The 20,599-nt window shown below is 36.9% G+C and overlaps 1 protein-coding gene across 1 annotated transcript in view; it reads left to right on the forward strand.

The window, feature by feature from the left end:
• The window catches only part of LOC135470835 (zinc finger protein GLIS3-like), a 69,150-nt gene that overhangs the window by 12,484 nt on the left and 36,067 nt on the right, over nucleotides 1-20,599 (forward strand). The window contains exon 2 of the mRNA XM_064749880.1: nucleotides 12,040-12,380. Coding sequence (XP_064605950.1) covers nucleotides 12,044-12,380 — 337 coding nt within the window. The 5' untranslated portion in view covers nucleotides 12,040-12,043. The remainder of the gene's footprint in view (nucleotides 1-12,039; nucleotides 12,381-20,599) is intronic.

A 20,599-nucleotide genomic window follows, 5' to 3' on the forward strand; every position in this document is an offset into this window, starting at 1 on the left:
AGAACTGATCTAAAATTAGATAGAATGGTACTGGTTAATGCTGATATCATGGGAGTTGTTTATGCTTAAATTGAACCAACTGAACAAATGATAAGCTAAAATTAAAGACCTGTAGGTAAAACGCTGATGATGATTGTTGGTGCTAATAAAGTGAAATGTGCGCAAAACAAAATATGGTTCATCTTTCAAAGTGTCCATTGTGTTCAGCAATAACCTGTCAGATGATGTATTCTCCTAGTGTTATTTCATTAGTCTGAAGTGCAAAGCACTTACACCTTACAGCTGTAGATTGTTAGATCGTGTGCTTTAATTCTGGTCTCATATGATATTTTCTAAATCACAGAACAAAACTTTGTAGATCAATTTATTCTTGAGTTAGATTTATATAAGTTGTATTGAAACATAGAAACACAAAACAAAATAAACATGATTATAATGTTACAACAAACATATGCATCTAAGATGGTGTCAGATGTGTCTCTACAGATGGTCACTGGCTACACTGTACATGTATGTATAGACTTGAATTATCAGTTGATGGTATTTATTAGCAAGTTTTGCCGTGTAGCCATGAGATTCAAATTGTTTGCTTGGTTGGAGGTCTATTTTGTCGATGTTCTCTGTAAAGGTCTGTCCTATTTTCAGTTAATTTTAAACTGAAACTACATGTGTAATACATAAAATCGTATTGCATTAGTGTAATTGTGAATCGTGTTTGATGCATGAAGTTAAGAACATAAAGAAAGCAGAAATCTTTGGTCAAACTGTGAGCAATTTTGCTCTCAAAGTCAGCATGTTACATAATTCATCTCTGCAAGCTGTCCCTTACAGACATGAAGTGTACGCCTTTGAAAAAAATCAAGACTTCGGAAATGTACCTGAGGTACACCTTAGAAACTTTGAAAGTTAAAAAAAGTAAAAGATGTACCTCAGGTACACCTTAGAAACTTTGAGATTAAAATTTAGTGGTGATTTAGTACCCTGATTCAGGTACACTTTTCAAGTTTTAAAAGATTCAGACAAAATGGTGAGTACAAAATTACAAATATTTTTGTGCAAAAGAAAAATGATGGTTAATTAAATATAATCCTTTGTCTCACCCTGTAATGACTTGCCATTTAGTGTGTGAATATTGACCAATCACATAGCATAGATATATTTGCCCCTGATTATTCCAAGATGGCTGCCCTGAACAAGGTGCATGTATATTTCTGGCTGTGGGAAAACAACCCAGTTATTCACTGATTGATGCTTCCTTGGACAGGATTTGTAACATGTTTTGGCACATGAACAGTTCTAATAGGCATAGAAAAGTAGTAGCTGTAAATTTTGATCAAGCAGCTACAAAGCCTCATGTAATTGTATATCACAGTTGTTGTCAGCTGAGGTTTACAGACACTGTAAACAAAGAACAGCATGCACTTACAAACTTACTTAAATTTATCTATAAGTTATACAGCCAATATGTAAGTGTTTTGAGCTTGTTTTCTATCACTCTAAGGAAACCTTCAATGTCATATGACTGAAAAATTGTTAAGTATGACGTTAAACCCCAAGCACTCACACACTCACTCACTCACTGTTTTCTATCAAAATAAAAGTGAAAACAGTATACATCCACCCTGCCTATAAGCATGAACCTCAGCTATACCTCAAATACACCTCAGGCATCATATTTTTTTACCCTAATGTTTACACGGCACACCTCTACTGAAGTGTACTATAGATGTTCTTCAGGTACTAATCGGCAGTACCCCCAGATACACCTTCAATGCACCTCAGATACAACTCAAGTATACCTCAGACACACCTCAGTTCAGATATGCTACTCTCCAATGTACATCTCAGATGCACGTCAAATATACCTCTGGTACACCTTATAAGGGTAAGGGGTGTGTGTTTTTCTTGACTATATTTTGTGATGTTGCTCTGCACTACCCCACATTCTGATTTTAGCTGAGGGGTTACTGTGGTAGAGGACTTTGAAGAAAAACATTTTCAGACCATACATTTTTCAACCATCCTATATAGAGACAATATGGGGTGCCTGTGTATAATATGGGTCAAACAGGCTTTATACATTGTGGGTGCATGCATAAGATAAATGACAGGATAGAAACGTGTAGCTTAACATATCAGGTTGTGTGAGCCAATGTGCATGTGAGTGTATGCTCAAATTTAAAGTGTATGCCCTCTCACATTCATGATGTGACTGTAAATCTTCCCAAAGACTGATTTATGACAAGTGTAGTCTTACTGCTTACTGTCTTTTTGTTCTATTTGAGTTCATTTGGTTTGTGGGCTATACTGCCCTGTGTTGTTTCATTGCAATCAGGTTTTGATGCTCTGCCTAATTGTCATTTTGGTAAAACAGTGTGAAAATCACATTAATATATATTGATATAATTGTGGACCATTGTACGTCATATTTTGTGTGTGATGTTATGGTAGTTTTAAGAGTGACAAACTTAATTATGTATGCTTTCTTCTCACATGTGTTCCATGTGAGTTTGACCACACCAAAATTTCATTGTCGTCCAAAGTACATGTATGTGTTTTCATGTAAATTAGTTCATCTAGAGTTGTCTTACAGGTGTACATTTGAAGGGGCATCCATGGCTTAGTGGTTAGTGTGACAGCGCAGCACAATGAACCAGGAGTCTCTCATCAGTATAATCAATGTATGCTGGCCTCCGCTCTGGCCATACATGGCAAGGTTTGACAGCAACGGGGGATGGTCAAGGGTTTAGGGCCTGGTTTCCTCCTACCATAATGCTAGATTTATTTATTTATTTGATTGGTGTTTTACGCCGTACTCAAGAATATTTCACTTATACGACGGCGGCCAGCATTATGGTGGGAGGAAACCCGGCACAGCCCGGGGGAAACCCACGAAAACCCGCAGGTTGCTGCCAGACCTTCCCACGTACGGCTGGAGAGGAAGCCAGCATGAGCTGGACTTGAACTCACAACGACCGCATTGGTGAGAGACGCCTGGGTCATTACGCTGCGCTAGCGCTTTAACCGACTGAGCCACGGAGGCCCCCCATAGTGCTAGAGGTTTTCATATAGGTGATATATTCTTGAGTACAGCATAAAACATCAGTGAAATAAATCAAATAAATAAAAAGAAAAAATCATGGTAAAAACACAAATTTATGACCTTGTTGGTTAAAAGCTCTATTATTCCTTTGATAGGAATTGGTTTCCTCTCAAAAGATGTCTTGGTTTCATGTACATGTAGCTTAATGAAATTTAGGTTCAGTGAAGCACAAATTCTTGTTCTACAGTGGAACTCAGCCTTGCAAGAAAGAATTTGACATGTAAATAATGAATGCGGAGTTCTAATTATTAGACCAAGGCCTGCAATAAAATCAGCATAAAGTGCTTTTTGCTTTGAACTTCTTTTCTGTGATCGATTTCCAAAATGGCTCGCAGTAAACAGAAGGAGTGTATTGATTGGCCAATAATAGGCCCGATAACAGAGGATTTGTTTCTGGGTGAGATTGATTTCTCGTGTATAATACTGACCTCAAGTAGCAATTAGGTCAGCCAACCACCAGTCACAAGGTTGGAATACAGGACCTTAACTCCCAGTAGAGCTAAATCTATATTATTTTATATTATTCTGTTTCTCTTATTCTTCACATTGAGCTTGTAAATGTATGATGTATTTAGAACAGGTAAATCAGAATAGAATCAGGCAATTGATGTATTAGTGGACAAAATGTTCAGTAGCTAATTATAGGTAGTCATGAAATCAGCAGAGCTCATTTTTTGATGGGAATACGGGAATTCATTTTCTGAAATATTCTCATAAATCAAAGTTTGTGGAGTGTAGATACATCCAGATGTGTGTACAAAACCTTATGCTTAGTACATACTTGTAACTGCAAGTCCAAATTGGTCAGACCTAAAAAAAAAGAAACCTTTAGCGTATAAGCTGTCAGTATAAGGTCTATATCATACTTGTCTGATATATTAAGTATGTATCTCTTGTACACCATGTATTTTATCACTTACTTGTCGTGAGAAGAGGAATTAACAAACAATTTTAATACAGTATCGGTACATACAGGGATCTAAAATTGAATCCCTGTGGATTTCTGTGAGAGGAAACTGTTGTGGATTCTGGCAAAATTAGATGAGAAATGATCCCTGCTCAGCATCACAGAAAATTGGGGTAAGTTAAAGCATTAAGTGATCCCACAGTACTTTGTTTGTCATCCACATGTATAGACTATTACTTCTGCTACATTTAACTAATCACATGTCTCCACAGGCAATCCACAGGACATCTGTCAATTTTATTGCATGTCAAAAGCTAAATATACCAGATGCTGATATTTGTCATATATGTATATATGGTGCAGTTTTTAATATTTAATCACATTGACGGTTCTTCTGATAGGAAGATTTTGGCAAATTGCTCCATTCATATTATAAATTTCAATGATGCTCACATCGTAGCTGTGATGAGAAATCCGAGGTTAAATATCTCTATGTGAACATGTACAAATACATGTATAATCAAATTTCTGAACTACCATTCACATTGTGTGGAAGCCACAGGTAGAAGATTTTAATATATACCTGTCCACAGATATGTTAATTATGTGCTTAATAAGGGTACGTGTATGCAGACACTCTGATGGAATGAGAGTCCAGTGAAAAGGAATGTGTATAGAATGAGGTGTAAGGCTTTGTTAGGGAGAACATCTGAAAGTACACGGCTGACATATGTGAAGTCTAACGCAGCTGTGTAAGGAGTGGCAAACTAGAAGGGTTTCAGAAACAGGACTCCTGTACATGGTTTTGGAACTGGAATATTGTTCATGTAATGTGAAATCCCAATTCTCCATGTGAATTTAATTCAAAACTTGTGGCAATACCAGTTGACCCCTAGAGGCTCTACAATTTGAGGATGTAGCGGTACAATATACAGTAACATCCAGTCAGTAATTTAAAAAAAAAAAAATGAATAGTGCAACGACTGGTTGACCCGTATCAGTATAATGGCTCGGGCGGGGCGGCTTACTTGCCTTTGGTGTGTCGTCTCAGTGAAACAGCACTAGATAAAAGAGCGGTGGAAATCTGTCCTGCGACAAGAAGGCACATTACATACACCCTAAGGATTCCTTCGTCGTCATATGACTGAAAAATTGTGGAGTACGACGTTAAACCCCAAGCGCTCTCTCACTCACTCACTCACTCACTCACTCAAAAAAATGACCCTGTGTTAATCGTCCTTAACCAAGAATAATTTTATTTGATAATGCATGCATTTTATCCTGATATTGTCAGTCACTCATTGTAATTTAAACACTTTGTCTGCCGTTACATGAAGGAAGACTTGTGATTATCACAGACTTGTGATTATCACAGACTTGTGATTATCACAGACTTGTGGTTATCACAGACTTGTGATTATCACAGACTTGTGATTATCACAGACTTGTGATTATCCCGTTATTTTTGTTACATACATGTACTGTGCAGGCATTAATATTATTGTCCAAAGTACAAAATTTGTGTTAAAGTCTTGCATCTGTAGGCTTAAATATTATTAAAGTAAGGTAGAAGATTGTATTTATCTGTGACTATATGCAGCTCTTTAAGTAAGTTGATCTCCCTGTCATTGGTTACATGTAAATCAGTCATAGTTTTGACATCTTATCTTGTAACATGAATGTCCTGTCTTTTAACACTGAACAGTGGGTATGGGAGCATGCGTCTGCCAGATGGCATGACATGCTGTATGGAGGATATAGCAGTTATCGTTAATTTACATGTACTTTAAGCACATATTGAGAGAAATATGAATTATCTCAATACTGTTGGGAGTGACCTGTATTAAGAAATTCTTAAGAACACATGATGATTTGAAAAAAAAATATGCAAATGAAACGTAAAAAGCCTTTACATGTTTGTTTTTTTCATGTAAAACGTTTGTAGATGATGACATTTCTAGGTTTGGCCTGAGAAGGGAGATTAACAGCAGACTAACTTCTTGCACATGGTGAAGACATGTTCTGACATGAATAACTGCTAGGCCACACCAGCTTTATTCATCATGGTGGAGAACCAGGAGAGGGAATGGTATCACAAACATTGATAGACAATAAGACTGACTCTCACAATAAGAGTGGTGTCACATTATCTTAGGATTTTTATGAGAAAAGAAGAACTAACTTTTAACAAATAACATTAAGGAGTAAAATGCAAAGCCAGTTAAAACCTAATTTTATATTTTTTTATACATTGTATAAATATACTTTGTAGCTTGAAAGCTTGTTGATAATTACTATTATCTGATAGCCAAATCCCTACTGGTATGGTAGTGTCACATGGGAAACTAGAAATACTACGTGACACTTTATGGCATTAAAAATATAATAAAGGTAGCGATTTATAATTATTATTATTTTATTTTTCTTTCACCCTTGAGCACTTTTAGAGCAAAACATGCATTGGCTATAACTGAAATTAGAACTAGTGAGGAAAAAGAAGCTGAGGCTGCCATTTGCAGCTGACATGGTGTTCAATAGTGGAAGAAGAACAGTATGTTTGTGGTACTTATTTTAAACATCTTAATTCTGTGAGGATTCTAAAACATTTTAATAACAGACACAACTAGGCTCTCATGTTTGTAAAAAAATTAATTCTTAATATCTGCTAATAAAGTAATATACATGTATGCATGCTGTGACATTTAGAAGGGCCTTAAGCTATGCATGGATATATGTACCTGTAGAGATGTTGAACAAAGTTTGTGTTATAAATCAGTAACATGTCGGAATTAATCCGAGAAGGGGAGACTCGATGAAGTCAAGTGGTTAAATTGATTTGGCCTTACAGCAAGCCCACCTCTGATCCTTAGTTGACTAGTCCACTGGAACTGCTGAAGATATTGTATTTCAGTATCACCCCTGGTCCTAGTTCTTAATTGGATGGCAGCCCAGTGTGACAGTGCCGCAATAACCCTAATACCTTTAAGGACACGACATGGACATAGAAAGCCACACGGAGTGACTAGAGTGGAGATTACAGACTTTACCTGTCCTGAAAAGCAGGAGAGCTTTTGTGTGACTATTTGTCAGTAAGAAGGGCAACTTCAAAGCGACTGGTTGTACATGGAGGATCTCCAAACAGCTAGCTAACATTTCACTTTGGACATATTGGATAACTGTGTATGCAGTCGCTTGGTTGCCATTTTATACTGAAACCTTTGAGAATTTATTACTTCCTTCAGCTTTATAAGCAGACCATGGCCGTACTCCAGGCGAATAAAAATCATAGCCGTAGTGATTGATCAAGGCTATCAGATGTTGAGATCGCTCTCATCTGGATGTTATCAGGGAAAAATGGTGTGCTTATGCCAGGTGACATCTAAATTGGAACCTCTTGTCTGAGTTATGAGTTATACTGCTCAACATTGTAACAGGCTGGGTTGAACCACATGGATTGAGAATACCCTGTTTCTGCACTCTGAAGTTATTCTTCCCCATTGTAAGTGTGTTAATCTAGTGTACCTCTTTGTGACTGACCTCGATTCAGAGGTGTAAAAAATTTTATGTACATTTTGTTCTAGTTATAGGTGTAAAGGTGTGAAGAGCAGTCTATCTCAGTCATCTCAATGTGCATGGTCTTGAACCCAGGTACATACATTTCATGTACAAAGATGTAGATATAGTAGATATATATATATATTATATACAGATATTTTTATATCTACATGCAGCTCAAGGTGATGCCCAGCATACAAATTAATATTTATGTATGCTTATTTTTTTTACCTTGTCATAATCTAAACTTCACAGCGTAATACTGGATGGGATTTCACATTTTCTCTAATCTGTTATGTTTTTCAGCATGTAAATATAGTTGGCTGAATTTGAAAACTTTCTAACTTCCTTGAAAAGATTTTTTCTCTTAATATGCTCTAAATTTTAAAATATGTAACTTTCAAGCATAGAAATTTTCCTCCAGTTGGCTGATTTCAGATTTTTTTTTTTAAATTTAAAAAAAAAAGATCTGTTGATCACCTGTGGGAACAGGTGATTGCTAATGTAATTTGGAGGTAGGGTGAGGTATTTTTTTATTTTTTTTTTCTGGCCATTAATTCCCATGTCTGAAGTTTAGCCTGAAGCACTCAGATTTACTAACTGTAGCAGCTACAAACACATACATACATGTACATGTATTTGGTAAGTATTTTTGTTGTGTTTAGACAACTTGTACTGCATGCTGAGCTATTAGATACATACTGTATCCATATAAAGTGTAGTGCACACTTATATATCCCGGATATGGCAATCTCCTGTTTGCATATACCAGATGGGGTATTTACCCCACCTGAAACCTTACTCAGATAAGTATGATATAGGGTCAGAGTTAGATGTTACACTACTGTGTTTGTGTTTGTACCAATACCCACTCTTATATGCAGTCCCATTGCTACTACCCCTTCTGTCTATTATACCTCTGCTGAAGGAGCTCTCAAATCTGATACGTATGGCTAATTAACATAATCCAGGATAACCAATAGAGACAACCGTACCATCGTGAGCCGTTACATGTTGTTATTGAAAAATTGCTGTGACTGAACAAAACTGGTACTAGATGATGAATATGGGCCAAATTTTATCGAAACTTACCATGGTGATCCGTTACATGTTGTTATTGCAAAATTGCTGTGACTGAATGAAACTGGTACTAGATGGTGAATATGGGCCAAATTTTAACGTAACGTACCATCGTGAGCCGTTACATGTTGTTATTGAAAAATTTCTGTGACTCAACAAAACTGGTACTAGATGATGAATATGGGCCAAATTTTATCGAAACTTACCATGGTGAGCCGTTACATGTTGTTATTGCAAAATTGCTGTGACTGAATGAAACTGGAACTAGAAGGTGAATATGGGTCAAATTTTAACGAATTTGTTGCGAGAGATCAAGTTTTCAGTACGGGAACTATTTATGGTTCGCTTGTGAGTGATCGGTGACACCAAGTATTCCTGAAACACATATGGTTGTTATTTCATTGGAAATGTCTGATGCGGTATTCAACACACCACCACCATTCGACCCATGAAAATTTGTACTTGTTTGCCAAGTAAGGTATTTTGCTTGTACAGAGTGTTATTGGCTAACATGGATTACATCACTTTTCACACATATCAGAAAACCAGGTGTCTTTCAACAGGGCGTAGAATTGATAGATTCAAATGGCCTGTCGTGCAGAGAGCATCCAGTATGAGGAACAATTTTAGATTTAAGTTAAATACGCTATCTATCTTATCTATACTCAATGTACAAGTTCAGTACTAAATCGGATTCTGGGTACATAGTATTCTAGTGTTTATCAAAATATGTACACAATGAAAGCTGAAATTCTTTCTGCTCAATGTTATCTATTGTCCAAACTGCCCTCAAAGTACCAGTGGAGGACGTGATTGATGAAGTTATGGAGTGAAATTCATTAGGACTTTCTCTCACCTTTCTATACAAAAACAAAAGCTTAATTAGTTGCGTTTTGTAATGTCTGATTATTGGGGATTTTTAATATACTTTTTCTAGTCCTAACTTTGCACGATAAGGTTGTGGTTTGGTATATGGCTCCCTCACGAACTGAATCACTCAGACCTGAATTTGTGCTGAATATTCATCAACGGATTTATTTATTTACCTTAGATTTATGAACATGGTGAGAGAACAAGCTTGAACTTTCAACACTGCATTCCTGGTAGTTTTGAGAGTGAGCTGAAGGTAAATTGCTGTGTTTTTGCGATACCGATAATAAACTCTTGTGTGACAAGGAGATGAGATCATTTTCCATATTTTTCATGTCACAAATTAGTTGGAAGGGTTTCACACCCGTAATCTGTATGGGAAAACATCCTGTGTTATGGGTATGTGGCATACACTGAAGGGTCTCACGCACAGGGCTAGCCAGCTACATGTCCACCTGTCCAAGTGGATGGATGAAATAAAAAACTGATCCTGTTTGGACACCCTGTTTTGAGCACTTTTAACATGAGAGAGATAGGTGAAAATGAAATCTGGACACTCTGCTGTAACAAAATGGCCTCAAAAGGGATGTTACGACACCTTCTTTTGGATTTCTGGGTAACCGTGACACAATATTATTTTGACTGCACATGCCGGCATCAAGGTCAATGGGTCATGCCGCCCCATATGTCGAATGGTTTAGAGTTTAATTTCAACATTTTTGTAATATTATTTACTCTGAAGCTACATATACATGTACAAATACATGTGCTGAAACAGAGGATAAAAATATATAGTAGATGTGTCGACAGTGGGTTGTCATTTGACTTCGACAAAGGGATTGAATGGGGTAACAGACTTACGCAGGGGTTTCATTATTTGGCAAGCGTTGCTCCCTTTAATGATCAAGTCACTGTTTATCATTTGGAGTGGGAAGCAAGTTTTCTAAATATTTAATTATACCTTACCGCAATTTGTCGACCTTTTCGAACATCTGGTAAGCCTCACTTGAATCACCTGATATATTTTTACTTCAACGCCCAGTATGTTTGACTCGAACACCTATATATGGAGGGTTACATAAATTTAGCAGTGAAAACAAGAGGAAATGTAGAACGAATGACTTTGCAACATAAAATGGAGGCAGTGTGTAAATGTAGCTGTCATAAAGATACATTTTATAAATGTCAGTTACTTCAAATTATTTTAATTGCCAGTAAAAAAATTTTTGTTTGGAACCGTCCATTAGTTTTAAACGTAGGGACTTACTACAGCCCTAGAGGAATGAGTAGCTTAACAAAAACACACGTTATCACAGTACCCCAATGTTGTAGGATCTACAGGTGCATTTTTACCTGGACATTTTATAAGTGCAAGTATAGCAATTCCTCGACCTAAATAATGTGCTAAACGATCAGGCTGCACAATTGGGATTTATACATGCATGTAGATACTAACCCGCGATAAATCATGCAATATGTAGACCTCCAAGGCTTCGAAAGTCATTGAGGTATTGGTGCAGTGTCATTTGTACTGGTAGGCTTTACAGCAGCTATTGTTTAATCTGATAGAATCAGCACACATACTATGCAATTTATAGTCTTCATGGTATTGACTGTGTAACAAACAGGAGTACAGAAGTGTAATTAATTTACGTAGGCAGTTAACTCACTTTGTTCATACATTAAACTTGTCTTGTAAAGTACCCTGCAGGGTAGTAGATTTATGGTTAACACATTCCTTCACTCTACCAATCCATTGTAAAACATTGACTATTTGCACTAAAAGTTTTACTGCACGGTAGCAAGCTAACTGCTTGCAAATTATTACACTGAAATATGTATTTTATACAAACATATACAGACTGCATAGTCTCTTGGGGATACAGTGTGCATTCTACATGCACATATCTCTTGTAAGTTTCTTAACCAACTGCCATATTTCATGAGGGTCAGATATTGATGTAAATAAGTTCATGTTTTTTTATCTGTGCTAACAGCGCTGTAGGTAACTGTAGGTAACGGTGTATGTGTGTACATGTACATGTATGTTCTGTATGCTAAGGGTTTTAAGTCAAACTTAAACATTTTTCCAGTTACATGACAATGAGAAGTCATTAGGTGTGTGTACATATACTTTGTCTTCTTGTGGCAAGGCAAGTTGATGCTGTCAAAGTGCTGCTGCCACTGAAGTATCATGCTGAAGACACCTCACCCAGTCACATTATACTGACACTGAGCCACAAATCCTGTTTCTTTGCTCTAACCTCTCAGTGCTGAGCGCAGTGCAGAGCAGCAACAAGTACCATTTTTAAAATCTTTGGTATGACCCGACCCAGGTTTGATCCTGGGTCTCCCAACTGTGAGGTGGACACTTTAACTATTGGACCACCAAAGCAGTCAACAGGTACCTCAAATCTAATACTCAAATACTAATACCCACTGTCCTGCTATGAATGTTCTTGTGTTCCAGTGAGACTCAGTGTCCAAACATTAAGGATATGATAAAGGTGCTTTATGTTTTCAGAGTAATGAATGGACGGAATTCAGGTCAGACCCCTGGAGGCGGAGGAGCCGTGCCTAATGTGGGGGGTGGGGGTGCTAAGATGGACATCCCCACTCTCAGGATACAAGCAGACACCCCTTTGCCGTCCACCTCAACCCGTACAACCCCGGTGGAGAAGGCAGGGGTACAGCTACCCCCACTCACGTCTGCCCGCTCTCTTGTTAATGGGGGTAAACCCACCTTTCCCGGGGAGCCAGCCAGCAGCAGCAGCCACAAACACTCGTACTCTCCACTCACTAGCTCCTCCAATCGTATCCATGCTCTCCAGCACTCCCAAAGCAATCAACGTTCTGTCAAAATAGGTAAGTCAAATTACATATATGCTTCCAATATCCTGTGTACATGTACACTGCAAGCACAGTATCCCTGATGAGAACTGTACCAGATAGGTAAAACCTACACGTGACATTCATGTAAAACCGTTAATTTTTTCGGTTTCACGATATGAGCATTTTTTTTTTTTTTTGGCGTGTCATATCAGTTTTGAAAGAACACTTCCATTGAGCACAGATGGATTTTTCATTTGATGTAAGGTTTATTTTTTAAATGTCTGTGGTATTCTGCCAACATGTCAGCAGTTATACATAAGCAGTTTTGTCACTTGCATTTCGTTTCGTCTAAATTCGTAAATTGTTGTAAAACTATACAAGACAGAAAAACAATTTTAACAAATTGGGCATGAGCAGCTCAAAACACACCAGGTAGGGTAATTTTCATGTTTAAATTCAAAATGAAATTTCTTATGGCATAGCTGTCATGTCTGTTAAAACCGTAGTTTTTGTTTTCGAGTTCCTTTTTGATGTGTCCTTTCAGGTTCGAACTTCTTATCATTTTTATTATTAATCATTTTGGAATTAATAACAGTGCTATATAACTCAATTTTAAAAATAAAGTGAAGGAAACAATAAACGAAGTGATAAAATGGAAGAAACCAAAAAATTGAAGCGAGTGTTAGCAGAAGATCCTTTTCAGCACTGAAACTGCCACTGCTGATATTTTAAAAAAAATTTTCTCAACGGAGTCTAATTGCTGGCATTCTATGAGTAGTCTTTTAGTGGGTCACTTCCAGTGTAGTGATGGTCACAAGCTAGATCTGAGATCTGTTTCACACTTACCAGCTTTACAGCTTTCAGCAATACTGATCTGTATTCTACCATTCACTAACCAGGAATTTGGTCTTTTCGAGTTTGCTGTCCTCAACATGTCAAAATTGTACACTGCTAATATATGTTTCCTTCAGTCGTACGGTACATGTGAAATTTCCTGCTGCAGTATTACACCACTCAAAGGGCAATTAACTTGTTTGGGAGTCTCAACAGTAATTTAACTTGTTTGGGAGTCTTAACAGTAATTTAACTTGTTTGGTAGTCTTAACAGTAATTTAACTTGTTGGGGAGTCTTAACAGTAATTTAACTTGTTGGGGAGTCTTAACAGTAATTTTTGTTCTAATTATGAACAGCAGGAACTATAAGCAACCACTGCAGAAAAAAACAAAGAGGATGATCTTAATTTTCGAAAAATCTTGCCGATTCTACCCTAGCAATGGAGTCAGGTGATTTGAAAATGATTCGGCTGCTGTCTGAGTGGATGCACCGAGTTCCGGGTTATACTTGTGTTAATTACGACCTTATGGTCTTTTTTATTACCGCATAATGAGTTGATATGAATTCAGCACTACTTAAAGATCATGTGAAACCTGTTTTCGTAGCATACAGCTTTCACCCTTTGAGTACAGTGCTGGCAACATGGCCAAGTTTAAGGTTTGTGAATTTAACACCTCAGAGAGTTTAATTTGGAAGCTAAGGTGGGAAGATGGCCAACTGATCTTAGAGCTAATTACAAGCTTGACTTTTGCCATAAACCTGGAATTTGAACATTCATTTATGATGAGTATATAACTTCACAAGAATTGCTCTGGCATTCAGCATGATGAATGTTCCATAATGTCCACTTTACAGTATAATCATTTCACATAAATTAATTCATAAAAGAAACCTCAAACCATAAAGATTTTCAGAGGGAATCTTACTTCATTTTTTGTTTTATTTAACTGTTATCTTACAAAGTACATACATACAGAAAATAGCATGTACATGCATGTACAATTTGCAGTATTGTTAAATGAATACTGTTGTTTTTTTTTAAATAAAGAAATCAAAATTATTTTAGAATAAATAGTTACCACCTGAATAATTATACCAGTTTTGCTTCTGTAGATGTCCTCGCAACTTGAAGTTTTCATTTTTCTGCTGGATATTTTATATGTTTATACACATGTGTAATTGTTGTCTTAAAATGCAACTTTATCCCAACCTTTTGATCATTCTTGTTGGGTGTTGTCCTTCATTGTTTGACTGATGGCCCATAGGTGTCGAAAACGGTAGAAAAAGACTATACATGTACTTGTTGTGTAAGGTCAAAGCTTCAGAAATCTAGATGATTTATTTCTTAGCAGGGTAAAACAGAAGAGGACAGCAGGTGGATTAATGATGGCTTTATTTGTAATAATGTTATAAATTTAGGCAATAAATTATACAGTACTGGCCGAATTTGCTAGGCAGTGAGTGTTGATTAGAATTTAATGTATTCTGCTAGTACCATGGCTAGTTTACTCGTGGAATGTGAATCACCTATTTACCAATGAACAGGTGTGTTATTAAACACATTCTGGACATGCCAAGCATTCCTAACACGCCACAGATGATTGGTCAGTTTCTCTGATCTCATTCTATAGCTGCTGAAATTGCATTTTATAACCATTATCACTTTGGGATTAGTTCAGATGTACCCATAACTTTCATATTTTGTGTATTGCGCTGAGTCGGAGAGAGAAATGGAGCAAAGTACTACATTTTATATCATAAGTTAGAAAGGGCTAAAGTTTCAAATCTATCATTCAGATGTGTTGACTGTGTAGAAGGGTGAAATCTTGTAGTATTTGTTGTCATGAATTAAATTTTTTTAGTTTGTTTATTTTATATTGTTTAACACCTTTGTGAAGACCATGGGGCTCGGGTTTATGGGTATAGGGGAGACCAAATTGCCTGGGGTAAACAGTCGACTTCTGGCAAGTTGTCTTTTTTAGATCTTTAAAGATCTAAAAAAGCATAGACAAAAGCATTTTTACAAGTAGTTTTCAGTTATCTGTCTGATGAACCTTACTTCGTTTTTTAGATTTCTTTCAGGTAAAAGACTTGGAATAGACCTAATTAAAACTATGTGCACCTTTCCAGTTTACAGCTGGGTAATCTAATGATGATGGTCATCAGATGTAACACAGTCTGCTATCATATGTGCTGAATCACTGTCATCTGACATCTGTATCCAATCAGTACTATCAGTTACCTGATATTACAATGGTGTTCATTGCTTCAGGTAGCTGTTCGTAATATTACGAAGGGATTAATTATGTGGCTAATTACATGAAGTCAGAGCTCCACATCTGCGTTTCGTTAACACAAGTATGTAGGCGTAGAAGTACATGTACATATATAGTCAGGGCTATATCTAGAAAACCATTGAAGGCTCAAGGACCGATTTCACCAAACCATTTCTGACTTAAGTCAAAACTTGAAATTCCATGTTAAAGCTTTTTTTTGGGCTTTGGAAATTTAAATTTTGTCATCAATTTTATCTTGAATGTCAAAATGTGTCAAAATTGTGGCTTCCGTTTCCAAAATGTAAGCACTGTGAGGAGGTTTTCAATTTTGACTTGAGTCAAAAATGGCTTTGTGGATTCTGCCCTGATCCCAAATTTTAATGTGAGTGTGCATAAAGAAATTTTAAAAATGCAACTCACAATGATGCTCTTAGGTTTGCGAATGAAAGTGATTTGTATGAAAATTTAGCTTTACTTTTTTATGGGTAAACCGTCACATCTTTGTTTAATACAGCTTGTTCGATTTGGGCGGCCAACAGCTTGGGGGCCCAAATGTTTTCCACAACCAAAGTGACTCTAGATATGCCCTGATAGTATTATACTGCAGGCTCAATGATGCAAGATTTTTATATGCCCACAATAAGGTAGCATTTTAAGTTTCTGGATCATTTAGTATTACTATTTTGAAATACTGTTCTGCTTATCACAAAATTAAAAATTGTAATTTCTGATAATAAACTCTAAACACATACAAGCACACTTGTAACTTGATGAGTTAATTAGCTGGGTGTTACAGTAATTCTCCAAACTTTTCGCATGTTTACAAAGTGTTTATTTAGCAAACTCTGAGGGCATTATTCTGTGTGTAAAAAAAGTTTTTTTTTCGCTTTTTGTGAAGCCCTGAAATTGACCAAATCAACCGTCGTAGCATGACTCCAGAACCAAGTTCCTATTTTATATGAGAAAAGATTGAGGAATTAGGGTAGATGAATAGGGTTAATGTGATTTTCTAAGCGTTGTACTATATATACTCCTGAGAGTTTGGCAAGATGTTGATGTCCAACCACTGATAACCTAAAGATCGAGGCTAGCCTGTTTGTAAGCTGCTTGTGAATTAATTAAGACTGTGAATAATTAAGAGTTTGACCTTTTGGACCAGCAGTGTGCTTATATTAAATTCTTGTCAGGAGGCTTTGCTTCTCCCTTGACATGATCTGCATAAGAGGTGTACACAACTGGATAGACTCTCTTGCCAGCTGTATTTGTCAGTATTAATAGTAACTCTGCCTCATAAAACATCCCAATAACAATAAGCAATAATCGAACTGTTTATAAGACGGAGTGTAAAATACTGAACATTCCAGTTTTATTTGCTGTCTGAAAGACCATTTCACTAAACTCGTATTTATTTGATTGGTGTAAAGCGAACAGAATTATGATGGGAAGAAACCGGGCTGAGCTAAGGGGAAACATATAACCACCATTATAAATTTAAGAAAGGTTAAGGAACTTTTAATGTATGAGAATTCACTATAATAAATAATAATAATAACAAATAATAATTACTAATAGTAAATACAAATCATTATAGATGTACTTTTGTGTGGGCATCTCAAGGGTGTATATATTAATTATGCTTGAAGGTGTTTTTGCTGATAATGTGGCCTTGTTACGGTGTCCTTGAGATCAAAAACTTTAAGGAAATGTTTGACTACGTGAAGATGTCATCCTTTGGCATGGCGTCTCGTCTGTCTCCTCACGTGCAAATCACACTGTTAGATAAAGAGGGCTGTGTGGTGTCAGACATGTATGCACCAGAGACGATTGTCTCTCTGGTATTTGGCGTGTGGATGATATACTTGACACGGACCAGTTGTTTGGGTATGACCTTACTCATAAACATAACACACCGTCAACCTCCCTTTTGTAACAGCCTTGCTTATGGCGACCTATAACGGTTTCTTGTTTGTATCCGTGGTCTTGTATCTTGTTTGTAGTCACAACAATGGTGTCCTTGTTGCACGCTGGTTTATGACGCATTCCAAGTTTTGTACTTTGTTGGAAATGGCCATTCATTGGTGAAGCACTTAAATACCTCCGTCCAGGAGAGCTGATTAAGGGTTGCATTAACGTAATAGAGTGGCAGCAGGAAATTCTACACCTGGATTGAATGGCAATCTCTTATGTTCAAGTCAGGTGTTTATACTTATAAAACTTTTGTCTGTTTTCTGAATGATTGTTGTGTGTGTATGTATTTATGAATGTATATATTGGTCACACAGACACACACCCATGTGTGTGTATATATATATATATATATATATATATATATATATATATATATATATATATATAAATACACATACATATAGTATACATACATATAGTACATGCATATAGTATACATACTCCAGCATAAATCCAGTCTCCTGTTTAAGTTAATTGTTACAGGGCGGGGCAGGACAGTAGTGTTTTCATAATATTACATTTAGGTACAAGATGAAATGAGTATTTTGCATGAAATATCATATATGTTGAACCTAACATGGTACATGTACCTTAATTCTTTTTTGTCTTCGGGTTCATGTTCCTGTTGAAAAATTGTTGGGCTTTCTTAGAACTGTTTTTAATTTCTGACATTTTGTCTTTTTTTTTGTCTGTCTTTTAATTTTGACATTTCTAAGATTCTGTGTTTGCTTATATTCATGTAGGGTTTGTCATCACTTTCATGCTTGTTTTGGTCGTATCATGTCATGGTGCGACCTATGTGATCAGACTGCAAATTAAGTCCGAGATAAACTGTTTCTTCTCAGTCTGCAACTCTGAATATAGTACCCTATCGAGTATTCTTCTGGACTGCACCATGCTCTTTCGAGTGTTCTGTGCTTTCTGTTATATTCTCCTGGACAGCACCATATTCTCTGCTGTATTTTCCTGGGACAGCACAGTACTCTGCTGTACTCTCCTGGACAGCACAGTATTCTCTGCTGTATTCTCTTGGACAGCACAGTATTCTCTGCTGTATTCTCTTGGACAGCACAGTATTCTTTGCTCTATTCTCTTGGACAGCTCAGCACTCTCTGTTGTATTCTCTTGGACAACACAGTACAATCTGCTCTATTCTCGCGGACAGCACAGTACTCTGCTGTACTCTCCTGGACAGCTCAGCACTCTCTGTTGTATTCTCTTGGACAACACAGTACAATCTGCTCTATTCTCTTGGACAGCACAGCACTCTTTGCTGTATTCTTTTGGGGCAGCACAAACTCTTTGCTGTATTCATTTGGACAGCACAGTACTCTCTGCTGTGTTGTCTTGGACAACACAGTACAATCTGCTGTATTCTCGTGGACAACACAGTACAATCTGCTCTATTCTCTTGGACAACACAGTACAATCTGCTGTATTCTCTTGGACAACACAGTACAATCTGCTCTATTCTCTTGGACAACACAGTACAATCTGCTCTATTCTCGTGGACAGCACAGTATTCTCTGCTGTATTCTCTTGGACAACACAGTACAATCTGCTCTATTCTCGTGGACAGCACAGTATTCTCTGCTGTATTCTCTTGGACAACACAGTACAATCTGCTGTATTCTCTTGGACAACACAGTACAATCTGCTCTATTCTCTTGGACAACACAGTACAATCTGCTGTATTCTCTTGGACAACACAGTACAATCTGCTCTATTCTCTTGGACAACACAGTACAATCTGCTCTATTCTCGTGGACAGCACAGTATTTTCTGCTGTATTCTCTTGGACAACACAGTATTCTCTGCTGTATTCTCTTGGACAACACAGTACAATCTGCTCTATTCTCTTGGACAACACAGTACAATCTGCTCTATTCTCTTGGACAACACAGTACAATCTGCTCTATTCTCGTGGACAACACAGTATTTTCTGCTGTATTCTCTTGGACAGGACAGCACTTTCTGCTGTATTCTCTTGGGCAGCACAGTTAAGTTAATCAATTAATCAAGTACAGTGTGGAAATAGTTTGCTGTTCTTCATGGCACAAAGCGAGCATTTCGTCAGCTACTTGAATGACCCTAAAACCTTTTCTTTCTTGCCACACTCCTCTGGTTAGCTAACCATTATTTACATGTTTGTCTGTTGACAGCTTAGTGACAGCCGCTTTGCAGTCCACAACAGCAGGTATTGTCCCAGCTCCAAACAGCAGGCATTGTAATTGTGGTAAACTGAGATATATATCTTAAATCAGGTCAACATGCAGTGTACTATTGGACAAGGCTGAAAACACAAAACAAATGCACTGACAGCTTAAGTTTTTGAGATGAATTATTTATCCATGCAAAGTCCTGATAAGTGGGATATAACAGGGTACAGTATAACCCTGTCGGTTTTATTTGTTGTCTATATCAATAATGGTTGTCAGGAAAGCCTGAGTGATAGGGTGTTCTACTTGAGATTTATATAGGATCTATTGTCATGTTGACTGTCACCCTGGTGGTGGAAGTCTGCAAAAGTGGGGAGATAATTAGATCTGTTGACAGATATATCAAACAGATGTCTAACATTTGATGTTTCAGGTGCCGACTTATGCAAGATCATAAAACACATTGACAGGCCTGACAATATTAAACTAACTCATATAGAATTTCATGATGATTTTTAGAATAACTGCGATATTCTATGTTTTACATGTAATTGTAATAATAATTCTGATATTTTAATAAGTATTTTTCTCTTCAGCTTTCCAACAATTTGTTCAGTATTATTGCCTGTGACATGATAAAAAAACCTGGCTGAAGTTTTCATTTTGAAAGAGTATTTGGGGTGTCATTGCCTTTTTATTATTTTACATTCCTTCATATTCTTTCTTCATATTGATCTTGTAATTATTGATGATAATGTATGTGATTGGTTACTACTGTCTGTTTTGATGCCTTGATTAGAATTTTTCTCTGTATGACATTAACACTTACTGTTCAGTATGATCTTGTCTTTGTTTTCAATGGGACATGAATTCTGGGCTTCATTGTCACATAATACCAGGGTTTCAGGGTGACATAATGCCAGGTTTCAGTGTAACATAATGCCAGGGTTTCCCATAATGCCCAGGGTTTCCCATAATGCCAGGGTTTTAGTGTGACATAATGCCAGGGTTTGA

This window comes from Liolophura sinensis, chromosome 7 (genome assembly GCF_032854445.1).
Source record: "Liolophura sinensis isolate JHLJ2023 chromosome 7, CUHK_Ljap_v2, whole genome shotgun sequence".
NCBI classification, from domain to species: Eukaryota; Metazoa; Mollusca; class Polyplacophora; order Chitonida; family Chitonidae; genus Liolophura; species Liolophura sinensis.